At 40.6% G+C, this 18,070-nt stretch overlaps 1 protein-coding gene across 9 annotated transcripts in view; it reads left to right on the top strand.

Moving 5' to 3' along the window:
• CLEC16A (C-type lectin domain containing 16A) overlaps positions 1–18,070 on the top strand; it is a 183,146-nt gene that overhangs the window by 110,603 nt on the left and 54,473 nt on the right. For all 9 annotated transcript variants that reach the window (XM_075069277.1, XM_075069279.1, XM_075069280.1 and 6 more), the window contains 3 exons: positions 10,661–10,812; positions 13,276–13,480; positions 14,824–14,991. In XM_075069277.1, coding sequence (XP_074925378.1) covers positions 10,661–10,812; positions 13,276–13,480; positions 14,824–14,991 — 525 coding nt within the window. The remainder of the gene's footprint in view (positions 1–10,660; positions 10,813–13,275; positions 13,481–14,823; positions 14,992–18,070) is intronic.

The following is an 18,070-nucleotide window of genomic DNA, read 5'->3' as shown; positions in this document are numbered from 1 at the left end:
TCTTGTTTAGCTTGGATTTATCATGCTATTGCAAGTTTTGGCTAGTGTTTTTTTTAAAATGTACAATTATTTTCAAGTTACTGTGCTTGTCTGGCATGCAGATATAAAGTGCTTGCCTATCCACATCACTGAGATAAAATGATAAAATAAAATGATGTAAAATGCATCATAAAAAGATAATATATCTATTCACATCCTATTAAAGAGGAGGAGGGGGGTATCAAGTTGTACCTACCAAATCCCCAGTCCAACAGTTAATGTTTGTTAAATGCATTAGATGAGTGGCTCTCATATATAAAACACAAAGTACTTGGTGTGGTACCACCTTTTGTAATTCTAATCAGAGTCATTGTAACGAATTCTTTCTGGTACTATAAAATGGTCTATGTACCAATAGCAGTTCACATACAGCAGTTTGAGAATTGCTGTGTTAGGCAGAATGTGGTGGTGTTCTATCTGTTTCTTCACAGAATGTACACCATGGTTAGTGGCTGTGCAAGCTTTACCATACAAACATAACCTATACTCAGGAGTGCCTTTTTCTAAAGTTCACTTGATTCCTGGCCTCAGTGTGGATGCTGCCAGTAAGGCTGGTAGTTCTGGTGGGGTATTTTATTATTAGATTTGCATAGTATCAATCTTCGTATTTTAAAGATATGATGTATGAACTGCAGAATAATCAGGGATCATTTCCATTCAACTGTGAAATGGGGTCAAATTTGGCAAGTGTTAAATGGCACATAGTACTGCTCCCTAACAGTTTATGATAGGAAGCTATCCAGTTGGAACTGGAAGGGAAATGTAAGTAGTTGGAAAAGAAATATAATTTGGTAGAATATAATTACCTAAGTTGGAATTTGACCAGAAAACTTGAATAAAAAGTGTCTGCAAATAGCTAACCTGCAATTGTCAGCTCACTACACCCAGGCGACTAAACACTTGGGATGTGACAAATTCCATTAGTTCTAGAACTGATGTATCAATGGAGCTGGTGATTATTGTAAATAGTGCACTTGATTTGGAATACGTCACTCAACCTAGAAATTCTTTCAACTAAATGCATTTGAGTTTCTGACATACAGGCAGACCATTCTATGATCGGTTTGTAGCATAGATGAAAATATTCTCAAGTTAGTTCACCGGAACTGTTTAACCACATTCTTCTCCTTTGATTATTTTTAGTCTTCAAATACATGATGTGGCATTAAAACCTCTAGCTACTGTAAATTAGAAAAAAGTGTAACTGGGGTACATAAGTTTCCTGTGATGTAGTTGTCTATTAAATGAGTAATTTTTCCTTTCTGCTCCCTGAGTAACTTTTATAGTTGTCATGTGACCTCTGTTCCTATCAGATGTAAAATAAAACCTTATGTGCTGATCTTTGGGAAACAAACTGAAGTTTTTCTTTCAGTACATTTACTGTGGTGCTAACTTGCTGGATCTCCGTCTTAACATGTCAAAGTTTTGTAACTAGACTGTTCAATGCCTACAATAAAACTCCAATGACATCAACAAATGACTGTTTGTAGGATCTGAATTCATACTTTAGCAGTGGGTTCTGGACCTAATCCTGCATTCTTTACTGACTTAAATGGACAAACTGGGGAAACAAAAGTCCACATGGCCATTTAACTGGGCTTCTGGTGCCGCTAAAGGAGAATGGGAAGGGAGTAGATGGCACTGGTGACTTAGTTGTAACCAAACAGGTTCTAGAACACTGTCTTCAAACATTGCTTGAACCTCCTCGGCTGAAGGCACTTAAGGCTTGTGTGAAAGTTCTCTGAGTACTCAGGCCTGAGCGTCACCTTATTACACCCATGTCTGCAGCAAGAGAAAGAATTACCTGTGCTTAACTGGCTGTCAGATTGCTGACACTACCAGCATGTTAGCCACTCAAACTATCTCCTCTGGGCTATGCCAGTCCTTATCTTGTCTTGCAGGTGTACTCCAATCCCCTTGACTCCAAGAACCCATTTATGCCAACTGGCAAAGGGCACATCCAACACACTGTTAGCAGAATATTTACCCAGTGTCTTGTAAGATATTGTGTAAAAACTCGTGACACGCTGGTCATGAATGTCATTGTGTGATGGGTGTACTGGTTGTTTATAAAGAGTTATGTATGTGTGCTGGAAATAAGTTCATAAAATGTGTTTTGGAGGCAGTTGGTAAAAAAGCTTGCCCTAGATAGACAAATGAATATAGATATTACCTGATTGCCTGGCATGATTTCAAGCAAAAGACAATGAAAATATATTTATATCTAGGTAAACCAAGTGACTAAGTCAATCAAAAAAGCAGATTAGCTAGAGGATGAGGAGGACAGCATGGCATCTGCACGCCAGTGGGGGAGAACTGTCTGCAGTATGCACTTCAAAGGAATACATTCAAAAGTTTACTAGACTATAAAAAGGTGGGGAGAGAACCACTTAATTATACATCACTTAAAGGACTAAGAGGGGAACAGCACCCTCAGATTCTGTAAACAGTGGATCCTCCTGCCTCAGGGGCTAGAGATGCTGAGAGTTTGATGTAAGAGAGAAAGCTGCTTAGGCTAAGATTGTAGTTTGCTGAAGTTTAGTTTGAGACATCGGAAAGTGTCATTTTTGTTTCATGTGTAACCAGGCTTGTCGTCTTTCTTTTGCTTAATATCACTTACATTTATGCTCTTCATTAATAAACTTATTTGTATTTTTAAAATCATTTCAGTGCTGTTATAGAATCATAGAATATCGGGGTTGGAAGGGACTTCAGGAGGTCATCTAGTCCAACCCCCTGCTCAAAGCAAGACCAATCCTCAGACAGACTTTTGCCTCAGATCCCTCAATGGTCCCCTCAAGGATTGAACTCAAAACCCTGAGTTTAGCAGGCCAGTGCTAAAACCACTGAGCTATCCCTCCTTCCGTTACATAAGGTGTGCATCCTCTGAGCCAATGAGCTGGTGTGTATTCTGTCTGTTTGGAGACAGCAGACTCGGTTAATTTCTATGAGTGTCCAGTGAGAGGAATTGGACACAGCAGACACACATCTCTTGGGAACTCGGGTTCAATGAATGTTACCTGCAAGGAAAGGTTTAGACGGGCAGAATCTGGAGGAGTTTGCTGATGAGATGGACAGACTGGTGTGGCAGGAGCTATCAGATAGTTTAAGTTCCAGCAAAGCTCTCTTGTTGAAGAAGACTGTTAACACAGTTGCTTGTGGTTCAGGGATCCCTGAGGGAAGCATGTCACCTCTTTAGCGTCCAGCTCCTTATCCACTGTATACACAAGAAATACTAGGCCTGTTATCTCCAAGGGAACAACGTATGCACCAGGCTGAATGATTCAACTCAGGATGAGTGCTCTGTGTAACACAACAGCACTGAGATGTATTTATCATGAAAACAACAATAAGTTTGACTAAAGATTCAAAAAATAATGCAAATGGATAATGGGAACAGGGTTACATATAAATGAAAATCATAACACAACAGGTTAACTTTCATCTAAAGAAGTTTCTCCCCAATACCCTTTGCAGCATTTCAGTCAAGCCTGACAGAGATTACATTTTCATGAATGTAAACATGCTGTCTGTTTCCTTTCCGGGCATGGGATAAAAGGGAGTCCCCTTGCTTTCTACTTGTATCCCCAGAGTTCATCTGTCCTTGGGGATAGTAAAAATCCCTGTCACTTGTTTTTCCCAAGTCCCGCTTCTTCCCTGTTGATGTCCCGTCCCTCTGACTTCCTATGTAAATAGGGCTTCCATTTTGTTGTCTGCTAATGTTTAATTTACATGCTGACCAAGAGCTAGGTGAATAAACATCTGGCAGAAAACCAGTTTATCAGCTCTGCTTTGATACAAACTTTAGTAAAATATTTTCAGCATACATCCACGTCTCCTTATATAGTATCTGTACATACATGTCATAATGACATTAATGACCAACGTGACCCTGGCTTAATAGTCTTCAAACCAGATTGTATGTACCAGAATCAGGATATTCTTGTAAACTCCTTCTCAGTTAACACTGAGAGATTCATGTGTTACAGCTTGTCTATGGTGAGACTTTTTTCTTAAAATGTCTGTGTTGCATTACTCTTGGAGCAGGTCCACCAAAGGTATCAATAGAGGGACTTTTAGCATAGAGAGAGAGAACAAGTGTCTCTACCACGTTTTCTAATCTCGCTCTGATCAATTCTAGATATCACAGTAGCAACTATAGACAATGTTGGCACGATAGCTTCAGTTATTGCTAGCCTCATGAAGCTGACCTGTCGGTATAGCAGCCATGTGAAAATTTAAACACCAGTTCATTGTAGACTCTTATTGAAATATCTGACTAAAAAGCTGAGCTAAGCAGGCTGTAGCAATTTGGAGCTTACAAACATTCTGTTCCTTTCAAATCAAAGAACGTGATATGGTCTAGTAGCATATTTTATAAGTTGTTCAAGAAATCTAATTTTTATTTAAACATCACTTATTGGCTCAACCTCAACAGGGGAGTGCATCCTTTTTAGCATGCGGTAAAGAGTAAGAGTACAAAAGTATTCTAAATACTTTCCTGAGATGACCAATTTCAGTTTCAAAACAAAACCAACAATGTACCAGTGTATTTGCATCTCGGTGCAAATATTGCTAACTTCCTTTCTCTATGTAAATACCATGAAATAGGCTGTTGGTGATTTGAGAATCTACCACTCTTGATAAATTCTCAGAGGTACTATGTCAGAGACTAGCAAGCCTTGGAGATAACAGACCCTAGCTGGGGGATGTCTGATGGGGATGATAAGAGAACACAATCATATTTTAGTTTGATAGTATTTTTCTAAAAAATCAGTACTTTATTTTGGAGTTTTATGCAAAGCCTGTAATAAGATATTAAGGGCCAGATTAAAAAGAAATGCTGGTCAATTCTCCTATTGCTGAAGCTTGATATGGGCTCCAAAACCATATTTATTAGCTTGTGTGCGTCTTACTGACGTACTTCATTCTCCAGGCTGCCTACTCCACTCCTTTTACGAGAAAGATTTTATTTAGAACATGTACAGCATTGTCAACAGCAGTACATGCTTCTCCATGCTGTTCTGCCAAAGTTGGAACTGCCAACAACCATTTCAATCATGATGGTAGCTCTGGGGGGAGGGGTATTCAGTAATCAACTTTCTTGACATAGGGCACATTTCTCCCCAGATCTCAATAATCAATTTGATCAGCATCACAAAGCCTTGAATATTTCTTTACAACCTAAAACAATGAAAATCTGTCACACACTTTTTTTTTTTTTCTCCCCCATTAAGGTCAAGTATTCTGCCAGCCTCTCAAAACATACACATTTATATAGGCTTATTGATAGGAAAATCTATGGAGGTAATAAATTTCAGTTTTAAGGCCAGAAGAGACTATTATATCATTTAGTTAGATCTCTTGTAGTCAAATCTATATACCCCTGTATTGAGCCCAGTGTCTTTATATTAAATCATATCAATCCTCAGGACCCTAAACTGTTATGCGCTGCAGGAGAGACTGATGTGCCACCAAAGTTCCAGGTTCCTGAAAAGGCAGGGAATTAACTAGGAGTGAGATGCTAGCAAGTTCTCTACACTCCAGGTGATAGAGGAAGGCACAAAACTCCAAAGGTCACAACCAGACTGGCCTAGGGGAAAATTCCTTGCTCACTCTGAATCTGGTGATTAATTGGACTCTAAGCACATGAGCAATACATACCAGTGAGGTATGTGAGAGAAGATTCTCTGAAGCAACTCAGCCCTGGCATACCATGTCTGGTGGGCAATATCTGATGTTTCAGAGGAAGACAAACACCCCCCTTCCTTCCAAATATCTGGCCAATCATTCATGGGGAAGGGAAATCCTTCCTGATCTTTGCAGATAACCATCTGAAGTCCTGAACCATGAGATTTGATTAGCCATTGTCTTACTGCAGAGCTGCAACCATTATGAGCATGTTGAGGCAATGTAGGCAGTCCTGTTCTCCCCGTGGCCTATGCAGGCAGAGGATAAACAGGGAGACCCACATATTCCTTTAGATTCTAGATTATTCATAGAGTATAAAGCCAGAAGGGACCGTTGCTATCATGCAGACTAACCTCCTGTATAACACAGGTCATAGAACTACCTTGAATTAACTTGTCTGAACTAGAGCATATATTTTAGAAAAACATCCTATGCTGAGGTAACTTATCCTCCTTACTCCTACTCAAGATTCCCCTATTTGTACATCCAAGGATCACATTAGCCCTTCTGGCTACTGAGAGCTCATGTACAGCTGATTATCCTTTGACCCAAGTCTTTTTCAGGGTCTTTTCTTTCCAGGATAGAATCCCCCATCCTATAAGTATGCCCTGCACTCTGTGCCTAGATGTATGGCAATATAAAAATACATATTGTTTTGTTTTACCCAGTTTACCACTCCCCCAAAATTTGTGTCATCTGCCAACTTCATTGCAATTGTCTTCTTCAGGTCACTGATAAAAATGTTATATACCACAAGACCAAGAACCAATTTTTGCAGGGCCCCCAAGAAACATACGTGTTGATTTCCCTCCCCCCCCTTTACAATTACAATTTGAGACTTAAATGTTAGTTAATCAATTTAGTGTGTGCTATGTTAATTTTGTATAATTCTAGTTTCTTAGTCAAAATGTTTTGCTGTACCAAGTCAAATATCATGCCAAAGTCTACATATGCAGCATCAACACTGTTAGCTTTATCACCCAATCTTTTTTTAATCTCATATTAAAAAAAATTCCGATTAGCTTGATGAGATCTTTTTTCCATAAGCTCATGTTGAATAGCATTAATTATAGTACCGCTTTTAATTCTTAATCAATTCTAGTATCAGCTTTTCCATTATTTTGCCTGGAGTCAATGTTAGACTGGCCTGTAACTGCCCAGGTTATCCAGTTTTCTCTCTCTAAATATTGGCACATTAGCTTCCAGTTCTCTGGACTGAACTTCCCCAGTGTTCTAAAACTTATTGAAAATCAGCAGTAGTGGTCCAGAGAGCTCCTTGGCTAGCTTTTTTAAAATCTTGGATGCAGATTAGCTGGACCTGCTGATCTGAGAGTGTCTAATAGCTGCTGTATCAGATCTTTCTGAGTTACTACTGGAATGGAAAGTATTTCATCATGATATGAATGCATTATCTAGCCTTTTTCCCAAGCACAGAACAGAAATATTTATTGAATGCTTTTGTCTTTTGGTGGAGGGTATTAACAGTTTTATCATCTCAATCTAGTAAGGGACTAATACCATTGTTAGGATTCTGTTTGTTTATAATATACTTCTTATCCTTGTCCTTACTACAGTTCCTAGCTTCTTATAACTGATACATTTTTTTATTATTTATAATATATGTAAAGGGCTTGTGAGAACTCTTTACTTAAAATTAAGGGTCACCAATCTGGAAATGTTGAGCACTAGCCCAGAAGGTTGAGTCATTAATCAAATCTGGCCCATTATCTTGAACCTTGGATAGTTATAAGAAAAAGAATAAGACACTGTTTTATGCATAAAACCACTGTAATATCTCTGGTTTACTTTGAAGCTAAAAATACAAGGTAACTAGATTAAGACTAAGGTTATCAATAATTTTATATTTTAGCTATGGTGTTTCAATTTCACAGCACTAATAAAAGTGCCAAAATCATCTGGGAGTATACTTTATGAAATTATCTTTGTCTCATGTAACTGGAACTTCAAGTGACATTCCATATTATCTTACCTGGGTCTCCAATACTCACCGAGCTTACTTGGTGTTTAATTCTTCTGAGCTTTTGTGTATCTAATCAACTTCTTAGTAGCAGTGAAGACACTTCAGATGGTACATAGGTTAGTTGTACTTCCCTTGAGCATAGAGAGCTTTTCAGTTATATGTTCTATTGCTTCAACTTAAGCACGATCACATCCATAAGTACATTATCTGTCTCATTTTAATTTTTCAGCTACTTCATGTAGTTGGCTTAATGCATGTCAGAAGTGAAAATAAAATAGATTTTTATAGTTTTTAAAATAAAACTAACTCATACAGTTCTAATTGTTCAAGTTTCCAAATGTTGTACATATTGTGATGTGGTGGTGTTCTCTAACATACATCGAGGGACAAGATATTAGTGGAAAAGAACCACGAGACCATTTCACTTCTCTTCAAATGCAGAAATAGTCAGAGACAGAGGGAGAATGAATTGACTTGTGTGTACTCCGTTATCTTAGAGTTCAGCTGCTGGAACTAGTGGGGACTGCTTAAACTTACTGTAATATTTTCTCCCATTTACCAGGAATTGTCCTTGAATTCCTTGGGGATGGCTATACATACATTTTGAACAATTATTGCAGTACTGTTTTAGAGTAAATTTTTCAAAAGCTCCTAAAGTCAGTAGATACCATTTTCAAAAGTGGCATGGAAGCTTTCAAAAATGTAATCCTTAATCTTGACATTTGTCTAGATTTGTGAATTCCATGTTGAGGTGTTTTGGTTTTAGGCGGTATGCTCAATATGCTTATTCACACCAGACATCTACAGTTACATAGTAATCATCTGTACTCTGCAGCCTTTCTCCTAGTCATTTGTCTAGTAGTTCTGATTCTCTGGACAGCCCATGGAATGAAACTGTGCTTGTTAGTATCCTCACTCCTGTTTTGTTTTTGTTTTGTTATTGCAATCATGTTGCATGTGTTGCTGGCACACTAAAGAGATGCAGGATGCTTCTTGAGATGTTAGAATGGGGCCACTAATATATTATTAACAAAGTTTTGAACTTTACTTTTATGAATAAAATGAAACAAATTGTAATTAGTCCAAAATGTAAGTATATGTGACCTCAGTGATTGCCATTTTGGGGATCAGGAAGGAATTTTCTCCTGGGTCAAATTGGTAGAGACCCTGGAGGATTTCACCTTCCTCTGCCGTATGGGTCACTTATAGGTTTAAACTACTGTAATGATGGATTATCTGTAACTTCAGGTCTTTAAATCATGATTTGAGGACTTCAGTAACTCAACCAGAAGTTAGGAGTCTATTATGGGAGGGGTGGGTGAGGTTCTATGGTCTGCAATGTGCAGGAGATCAGATTCGATGATCATGATGGTCCCTTCTGACCTTAAAGTCTGTGAGTCTACGAGAATCTTTGTCAAGATATTGCCATAAAGTTTCAAAGAGCAAAAAAAAACAATGTTGACACTGAATTGGGAGTGACAATGTGGCTCCCTTTTGATAAAAATAATTTAGCTACCTAGATTAGAAACCAGTGTTTTGTGGTGAAAGACACTTTTCTTTTGTTACTGTAAACCCTGTCCTTATCAAACCAATTTCAGAAGGGGAAAACTAGCTAGAAACTACAGAATGGGAAAAGAAAAAAGCACATCCAGAAAGTGAGGAAAGTTAACCTTTACAGCAGAGGTGGGCAAACTATGGCCTGTGGGCCACATCCGGCTTGTCAGACCTTTTAATCCGCCCGCAGCTCCCAGGAAACAGCTGGCATGACCCCCCTCCAACTCCTAGGTAGTATGCGGAGGCATGGCCAGGCAGCTCTACGTGCTGCCTAGTCTGCAGGTGCCGCCCCCAGAGCTCCCACTTGCCACAGCTCCTGGCCAACAGGAGCTGCAGGGGCAACACCTGCAGACAGGAGAGCGCACTCGGAGCCACCTGGCTGTATCTCCACATAGAAGCTGGAGGGGGGGACATTCTTCTGAGCTGCTTGATGTAAGCGCTGCCTGGAGACTGCACTCCTGAGCCCCCCTATCACATCTCAGTCCCCTGCCCCACCCTGATCTCTCTCTGCACCCTTTGATCCCAGCCTGGAGCCCCCTGCGGTACCCCAAACTCCTCACCTCCCCCTGTGCCTCAATAGCCTGCCGCAACCCTGATCCCCCTCTCACCCTCCAAATCCATCAGTCATAGCCTGGAGCACCCTCCTGCATCCCAAACCCCTCATCCCCATCCCCACCCCACAGCCGGAGCCCTCTGCACCTCAATCCTCAGCCCGGACCCCCTCCTTACCCTAAACTCCTCATTTCTGGCCCCACCCCAGAGCCCACTTACCGTCAGATGCACTCCTCCCCCTAATTTCTTGAGCATTCAGGGGCCCACCATACCATTTCGATACCCTGCATTGGCCCTTAGGCCAAAAAGTTTGCCCACCTCTGCTCTACAGTCTAGTCTATTCAACAACTGATGCCAGTGGTGTGGTCTCTCACCCTGGGAACTGGTAGGAGTGGGAGGAAAACTGGAAGGAGTACTTGGATATACAAACAAGCAATTGCAAGAACAAATAAATTCATAGTTTTGAGTTCAGAGCTATCTCAGCAACCCTGAAGAGGGATATTTCAGCACTAACTGGTTTAAGTTCAGCCCTGAAATGATGAGTATAACAAAAAAAGCCTAGTAAACTCAAATTCTGAACCAGTTAAATAACACACTGTTTGTATTCAAAGCATTCTTGACAAAATAAGTCCTCATCCAATGTATATCTGGAATTAATTGTGAATGAGCATGATAAAATGACTCTGAATGTGAAGAGGAAACGACTATCTAAAATGTGCCAAGATAACTTAGATTTCTAATGCAAAGCATATGCTTTGAAAAATATTGAAATTCCTAACAAAATAAGCTATTGCAGAAGTTAACAGTCATAGCTCCTATCTTAATTATTTTTTTTCTCTTTAGATAACAGCGATTTAATTGCTTGTACAGTGATTACAAAAGATGGAGGTCAGGTTCAGAGATTTCTGGCTGTGGATATTTACCAGATGAGTTTAGTTGAGCCAGATGTTGCCAGACTGGGCTGGGGAGTAGTTAAATTTGCGGGCCTTTTGCAGGTAAGGTATCTGTTAACTTGAGGATTTGTTTTCCAGCTGAAAACTCTACTAATGTGAAAAACAGTGTAATCAAATTTAGTATTGGTTTTACCAGTGTGTGTTTTTTAGATCAATAGCATACCTCTCTATTTTCTGCGTACTTAGTATCCTTTCTAATTCTGTCTTCTGTTAAATTGCTTTATGCTGTCTCCAGCTTTCCAAAGAAGTTCTTTAAAAGTTCGCTAGCAGGACACTTGCAAAAGAAGTAATTTTCCCATACAGGCCCTGCTGCAAGAAAGCATCTCTATTCATCAGAACACTGACGTCAATAGCACTTAAATACATGCTTAAAGTTAAATCACTTCTGCATCAGAGGAATGGGGAACAGATCTTATAATACTTGTGAAGAAAAAGAAAGATGGCTTCTCGTTACAAATTAAACCATGTTTTTAAACTCTGAAATACTTAAACATGAATTCCAGTATCTGTTATATTTAGTAAACTTAACAAAGTAAATAAAAACTAAAATGTACCCTGAAGTAAGTGTGTGTGTGTGTGTGTGTGTGTGTGTGTGTGTGTGTTTGCACATGCATACAAGCACACAATACATCGGGATATATACTGGGTCGGGATGTCCCTCTGGAAAATATTTTATTTACTGTTTGTTAGGATTTGTTGTGGAATATTATGAAATCTTTTATTCTACAAAATTGCCTAGAACAGTGGCCACCAACTGACAAATAGTGATTGACTGGTTGATCCTGGAGCCTCTGCCAGTCAGTAGTGATTTCCAGTCACTAAAAGTCCGGCAGTGCAACGTGGCTAACACAGGCTCCCTGCCTGTCCTGGCCACACACTGCTCCCGGCAGTAGCCAGCACGTCTCTGAGGCCCCGAGGGAGAGGGCAGCGGGCAGAGGTCTCCACGCGCTGCTCCTGCCTGCAAGCCAGGGGCGGCTCCAGGCACCAGCATGCCAAGTGCGTGCCTGGGGCGGCAAGCCATGGGGGACGCTCTGCTGGTCACCGCGAGGGCAGCAGGCAGGTTGCCTTCTGCACCATGCCTGCTGAGGGTCCGCTGGTCCCGCGGCTTCGGCGGACCTCCTGCAGGCAAGCAGCCAAATCCGCGGGACCGGGGACCTCCCGCAGGCAAGCCGCTGAATGCTTGGGGCAGCAAAATGCCTAGAGCCACCCCTGCTGCAAGCACTGCACCTGCAGCTCCCATTGTCCGGGAACGGAGAACTGCAGCTAATGGGAGTTTCAGGGGTGATGCCTGCAGAGAAGGGCAGTTCATGGAGCCACATGCACCCCTCCCCCAGGGGCTGAAGGGGCATGATGGCCACTTCCAGGAGTGGTGTGGGGGTGGGGCAGGCAGGGAGCCCGCCTTAGCCCTGGTGCCCCACCGACCAGAAGCCACCTGAAGTAAGTGCTGCCTGATGGGAGCCCGCACCCCAACACCTGAACCCCCTCCCAGAGCCAGCACCCCAAACCCTCTCCTGCACCTCAAGCTGCCTTCCCAAGCCCTAATCCCTCTTCCCAAGCCACACTCAAACCCCCTCCTGCACCCCGAACGTCTCCTGCACCCCAACCCCTTACCCCAGCCCTCAGCCCTCTCCCAGAGCCAGCACCCCAAATCTCCTCCTGTTCCCCAAACCCCTTCCCACACCTCAGCCCTCTGCCCCAGCCATGAGCCCCCTCCCAGAGCTTGCACCCCTCACTCCCTCCTGCACCCCTCCTACAGGCTCAGCTTGGAGCCCCCTCCCACACTCCGAACCCCTTGGCCCCAGCCCAGAGTCCACACCCCCTCCTGCACCCCAACCCCCTGCCCCAGCCCTGTCAAAGTGAGCGAGGGTGGGGGAGAGCAAGCAATAGAGGAAGGGGGGATGGAGTGAGCAGCATGGGGCCTTGTGGAAGGGGCAGGGTAGATCCTGGGTTGTATTTAAATTCAAAATGATGGTGTGCATAAAAAGGTTGGAGACCACTGACCTAGAATGTTACAATGAAGCAAGCAAGTATAGATAATTCTGGAGTCTAGTCCTTTGAATTGTTACCTGAGAAAAATGGGATTTCTGCATCTTTCAGTCTAGTTTATAATAATTCTTCATTTAGTCCAAATGCTTTAGTACCTAATTCAAATTGCTTGTATTCCAGCTGCATCAGAATGTAAACGTATATAAATGAGTTGCTGAGCAGTAGTAGTATCTGTTTATTATGTTATGCCAAGCTCAACAGTCAGGTTTCTAGAAAATTTAGAGAGAGAATCACTCTTTCACAGTCGAACTACTTAACTGAATTTTTGCCTTACAAAGCCCTGTTGGGTTTACATAACAATATACTGTAACACTGTGTGTGTGTGTGTGTGTGTGTTTTTAAACCAGTGCCTCTTCTCTCTGACTACTTATAATGCTGTAATGTTCATATCTAATTTAAAATATTCACAATGAACAACTCAATTTCTTTCACTGCTAAATGTATTCCATTTCTTTATAGGATATGCAGGTAACTGGAGTAGAAGATGACAGCAGAGCTCTGAATATAATAATTCACAAACCTGCATCTAGTCCGCATTCTAAGCCCTTCCCCATTCTTCAAGCCACGTTTATTTTTTCTGATCACATTCGCTGTATCATTGCGAAGCAGCGTTTGGCAAAGGGCCGTATCCAAGCTCGACGTATGAAAATGCAGAGAATTGCGGGTAAGCAGATGTCTTAAAATGTTTCTCTTTGAAGTGGGAAATATGTCTCATGACAATTCAGTGTAAGACCTGCTCTTGTGTGTCCTCTAAAGCATCTGAAACGCTGTGTCCCAGGAGAGGAATCTTGAAACCAGTGTCCAGTTTCTAAACAATAAATCTTAACAATATCTTCCTGTTATAGCAAAATGCATATTCATATGTGATGATGTCTGCCCCAGCCTGGAGGAGAGGAGAGATTGTGAATGAACCACATGTTAGTGTTGCTCAATTCACTAGTGGAAAGTACTCAGATACTGTGCTGATAAGGGCAGTATGAGAAGCTACGTAGAATAGAATGTCAGCAGTTAAAATTTCTGAACTTTTATGCATTAAGAGATGTAGGAAGGAGGGTTATCTATGTAGGTGGTTATGCATCAGATAGGGATTGAATGTATAATAGCTAAGGCCTAAATCAATGCAGCACATGGTGAGGATTGGAACTAATCAGCTGAGTGAATCTATTAGGGTTGAGTGAATGGAAGAGGATGGAATATACAAGGCAAGTGAGAAAGGAGACTGAACATCTTAGTTATTTGATTATTGGAGAGCATCAATCACTGTCTGGAATATCTGCTAATGTGAAACAGAATGTATAAAGAAAATCTGGAGTAGTATTAAAATTAGTGACTCAACTTCAACTGAGAATTATTCAGTCTAGAGTTTTTTAAAATCAGTTTCTAATGTTTCAATGCTATGTGAAATATACTTATGCTTTGCTCCTGTGAATTATAATTGTGCAGTCTAATTCTTTGGTTGTCTTGATTTCTGGTATCTAAATTAATTAAGAGTAAGTTTGGAGTTAAGATCGAACACAGAAATTGACCTAAAATAGTGTGGGTGGTCATGCAAACTGCAGATACTTGCTTACCTAAAGCAGATTACCTGTCTCCAAATGGCTTGGCCTGCTGCCATATACAAACATAACTAATGAATGACCTTGTTGATGGATATTTCTTACTATGATACAAATTTTTGAAACGGCTTGCTACCATCATGTTTATGTAATGGAGAAGTACAGCAAAAGGCCTGTTTCCTCCTTTAATAAATATTGGGGTTTCCATGTATATACATGAAAGGGAGTGCGGTTTGCAGCCACTTGTTGCCTTTTCCCCCCTATAATTACAGGGCAAAACAAGCAGCAAGCTATTTTTATTCAGAAGATGCAAGTATGAGCAAGCTATGTAGATTGATCTAAACTAGTTTTGTCTCAAGGTTCTGGGCAAGTTGGCAATGTAATTATCACATTAGATCTCATTTTTATAGATTTTTTTTTATTAAGAAAAAATCAATTTGTTTAAATGTAGCTCTCCTGGATCTTCCAGTCCAGCCTTCAACTGAAGTGATGGGTTTTGGACACAGCTCTGCATCTGCAGCACAGCACCTGCCATTTAGATTTTACGACCAGTCACGGCGTGGCAGCTGTGACCCTGCTGTACAGCGATCTGTTTTTGCATCTGTTGACAAAGTCCCAGGTAAGACAGAACTTCTGATGAAGCAAGTTGCTGCTCCACGTCAATCAAATATGTGAAACGTGGCACAGCCTTTGCCTCTTGAACTTTTTGAAGAAAACCTCAACCCTCACCAGAAAAGTTTTTTTTTTTCTTTCAATGTTATTCTTTTTAAACTATCAAGAAGTGAAACCATTGTATTTTCACATGTTAAATACAAGTAAGTTGTTTCTCTGAACCTAGGTCAGTTTGTCTCCTTAAATAAGATATATCTAATGGTTGGTATTTTGCCATCTGTCTTGTTTTCAGATTATAAATAGGTCTGTTGAAAATTTTCTTAGAATTACAACCTTGAAACTTCTTAGAAACACTCAAAATGTTACTAATCAAGTTGTGGTAGTTTCATCAGTAGTACAAAATGACTAGTTCAGCAAGGTGTGGTTACCCAAAATCACTGATTCTAAGGAAAAGATGACTCCACATTTTATTGCTTATGTTCTGTGGTGTGAGCTTAAGATAGGTAAGATCCAAGCCTTTCAAAGCTCAGTTCCTAAAAATACAAAGCTTTTCAAAGCTCGGTTTCTAAAAGTTGGTTTACAAGTTCGATGCTGATTAACCCAAGCATTAGTAAATATATTGTAGAAAATGCTCTTGCAAGTGGCAGAGAAGCACAAACTAACATCATAAGTCTCTCCACCTCCAATTTGTGATGTGAAGGTGCTTGTGCAGATGGGTATGTACTGGATACCTGAATAATTAGTGATATCTGATACTTATAGGAATGCTTTTTATATAGCTTATAATAGTATCATATGGTCCTAAATTAGTTTTGTTTTGTTTTTGTTTTTTTATAATGCAGTAAAAATGTCTGTCAAATGGCTATTGGTACAACTTTAAAATATGTTAAATTGCTTGGTGACAAGTCCAAGCGTTTGGCCTCCAGTTTCAAATGATTCAAAGCTCACTGTGTCACTGGGAACAGTAGATAGAAAAAATTGGGCTAAAATCAAATACACTCCAGGATGAGTCTCTAGGAAGAGTTGTTTAGTTGAGCAATATGTCGTAACAGGAGGTGCATAAGTAGCTTCTTGGTACTGCCTTAGTCGTGTTGTGAACAAGATGCCAAAAGTACCGTCTTCAAGTACCAAAGAAGTATACCAGGTGTTCTAGTACACACTCTGTCGGGTGTTACTGCTGTGGGAGTGTGGGTCGCTTAATGTCACACATCTTTTAAAACTCACATATCTTGTTCAGTCTGAAGAGCTCCTTGTGATACAGAGATTATAAAAAGCTTTTCTCAACTATTATGTGAAATCGGGCTAGTGAACAGAGAACTACTACTTTAGTATGGAAATAGCAACATTTATAAGTTAATAGAAAGGTTTGAAATCCATTTGAGGGCTTCAGGAAATGCAGAGTGAACAGGTGCCCCATCTTTTCATTTCCAGGAGGTAATGCAATACCTTTGCAATACCTCCTGCAAATGAAAAGATGGGGCACCTGTTCACAATGTATTCAGGGGTTTGGAGGTCTCTGCATTCATACTGTGGGAGGTGCTTTTTGTTTACTTCGGAGCCTGCCTGTTGCACTCACCAGGTGTCTTCTGGGTAGGAGTTGGATAACAGAAGAGCTGCTTCAGCTGCCCAGAATGGTTGGTGGGACTTAAAGCAAGTGTGAGGTGGATGAGCGAGAGCTTTCTTGTACCCGTGCAAGATAGTCATCTCTTGACAGATGATTGGAGGAAGGATGTTTGCGAGAACTGGAAGCCAAGGCGGTGGAGTGGACTTCAGAGTCAAAGCTGTATTTAGCTGGATATCAGTGAGGTCCATGTGTGACCTTCTTCACCAAACAAGTATGCAGTATTTGGCCATGCAATAAATTAAAGCCACTTTTGCCATTTGTAACTCATGTGCATCACAACACCAGCTAGAGCCTGCTAGCTTTTGGATGATATTGATGCAACTAACAGAGAATTGAACCCATCAACTCTTGTTAATATGCTGGTGAGAGGTTTTCACAGGACCAGTAAGGGTGTAACCAATGCAGATTGCTGCCAGGTTACTGTTCCCCTATCATATCTGACTCAAGACTTCCATAGGAAAGGTGTGGTCAGAAAAGATGCCAAGATTCTGAAGGAAAGTAAGCTCCTCTGAGTAGGTTCACTGAGTAAGACTGTTGTCATAAATTATCTCCCCAAGTAAGAGTACTTCTGCAATGAGGGCAAGATAATCAATGCAAATGGCTGACAGTATTGTCAGGTATTCCTAATAAATAGTTATAATTGGTAGAGACTAGAGACTTTTTCATTGTGTGCATGTGCAAAAATGGAAAAAAACCTTTAACATTTAACATGGTGTCAAGTGTGCAAAATCAAACATTCAAGACAGGAAATTTAAAATATTAAAGTTGCTTTCATGCAGTTCACTTGGCCATGGTGCTCATTCTAAATGTTTTATGGATGTTCATTGCAATAGTCAATGATACAGTGCGGTTTGTCTTTTCAAAAAGCAGTAAATATAACAAAGTATAAAAATACTACAATAAGTGCATTATGGCCAAGTTAACGTTACTGAATTGCACGCTTCTCTTAGGGTTATAAGGCTAATGGTTTAATCTGACTTTTTGGGGGAGGAAATGAGCACCCATAGCTCCCATTGACTTGAGCAGAAACTGTGAGCGCTCATCTTTAGTGACTGACTGAAATGGAAGTTTAGAAATAAAGCTCAGGCACTTTTAAAATTTATCTGACAAGTTGCAGTTGAGTTATATTGTCCCTGTGCTAGTCATTTTCTACTGTTGTACGTTTCAGTGCTGTTAAAACTGATATTCAGTACAAGTATGCTGGTTGAGGCAGCAAAGTTTTCTTTATATTTTTAGAGAACACAAGACTTGCCTCTTCTTTCACAGACATGGATTCACAGAATAAAATAGGCACAAATTCATATAGATATTCCTAGAATAGTGAAACAGTTCCTTAGAAGAGCCAGGTGGTGTTATGCTGTCATAGTATAATTCCCCAATCTGAACCTTAGAGTCCAAAAGATGGGGTACCAGCATGAATTCCCCTAAGCTTAATTACCAGCTTAGATCTTGTAGCGCTGCC

The sequence above is a fragment of the Chelonoidis abingdonii genome, chromosome 9, assembly GCF_003597395.2.
Source record: "Chelonoidis abingdonii isolate Lonesome George chromosome 9, CheloAbing_2.0, whole genome shotgun sequence".
Lineage (NCBI taxonomy): Eukaryota > Metazoa > Chordata > Testudines > Testudinidae > Chelonoidis > Chelonoidis abingdonii.
This window is presented reverse-complemented; position numbering and strand designations above follow the sequence as displayed.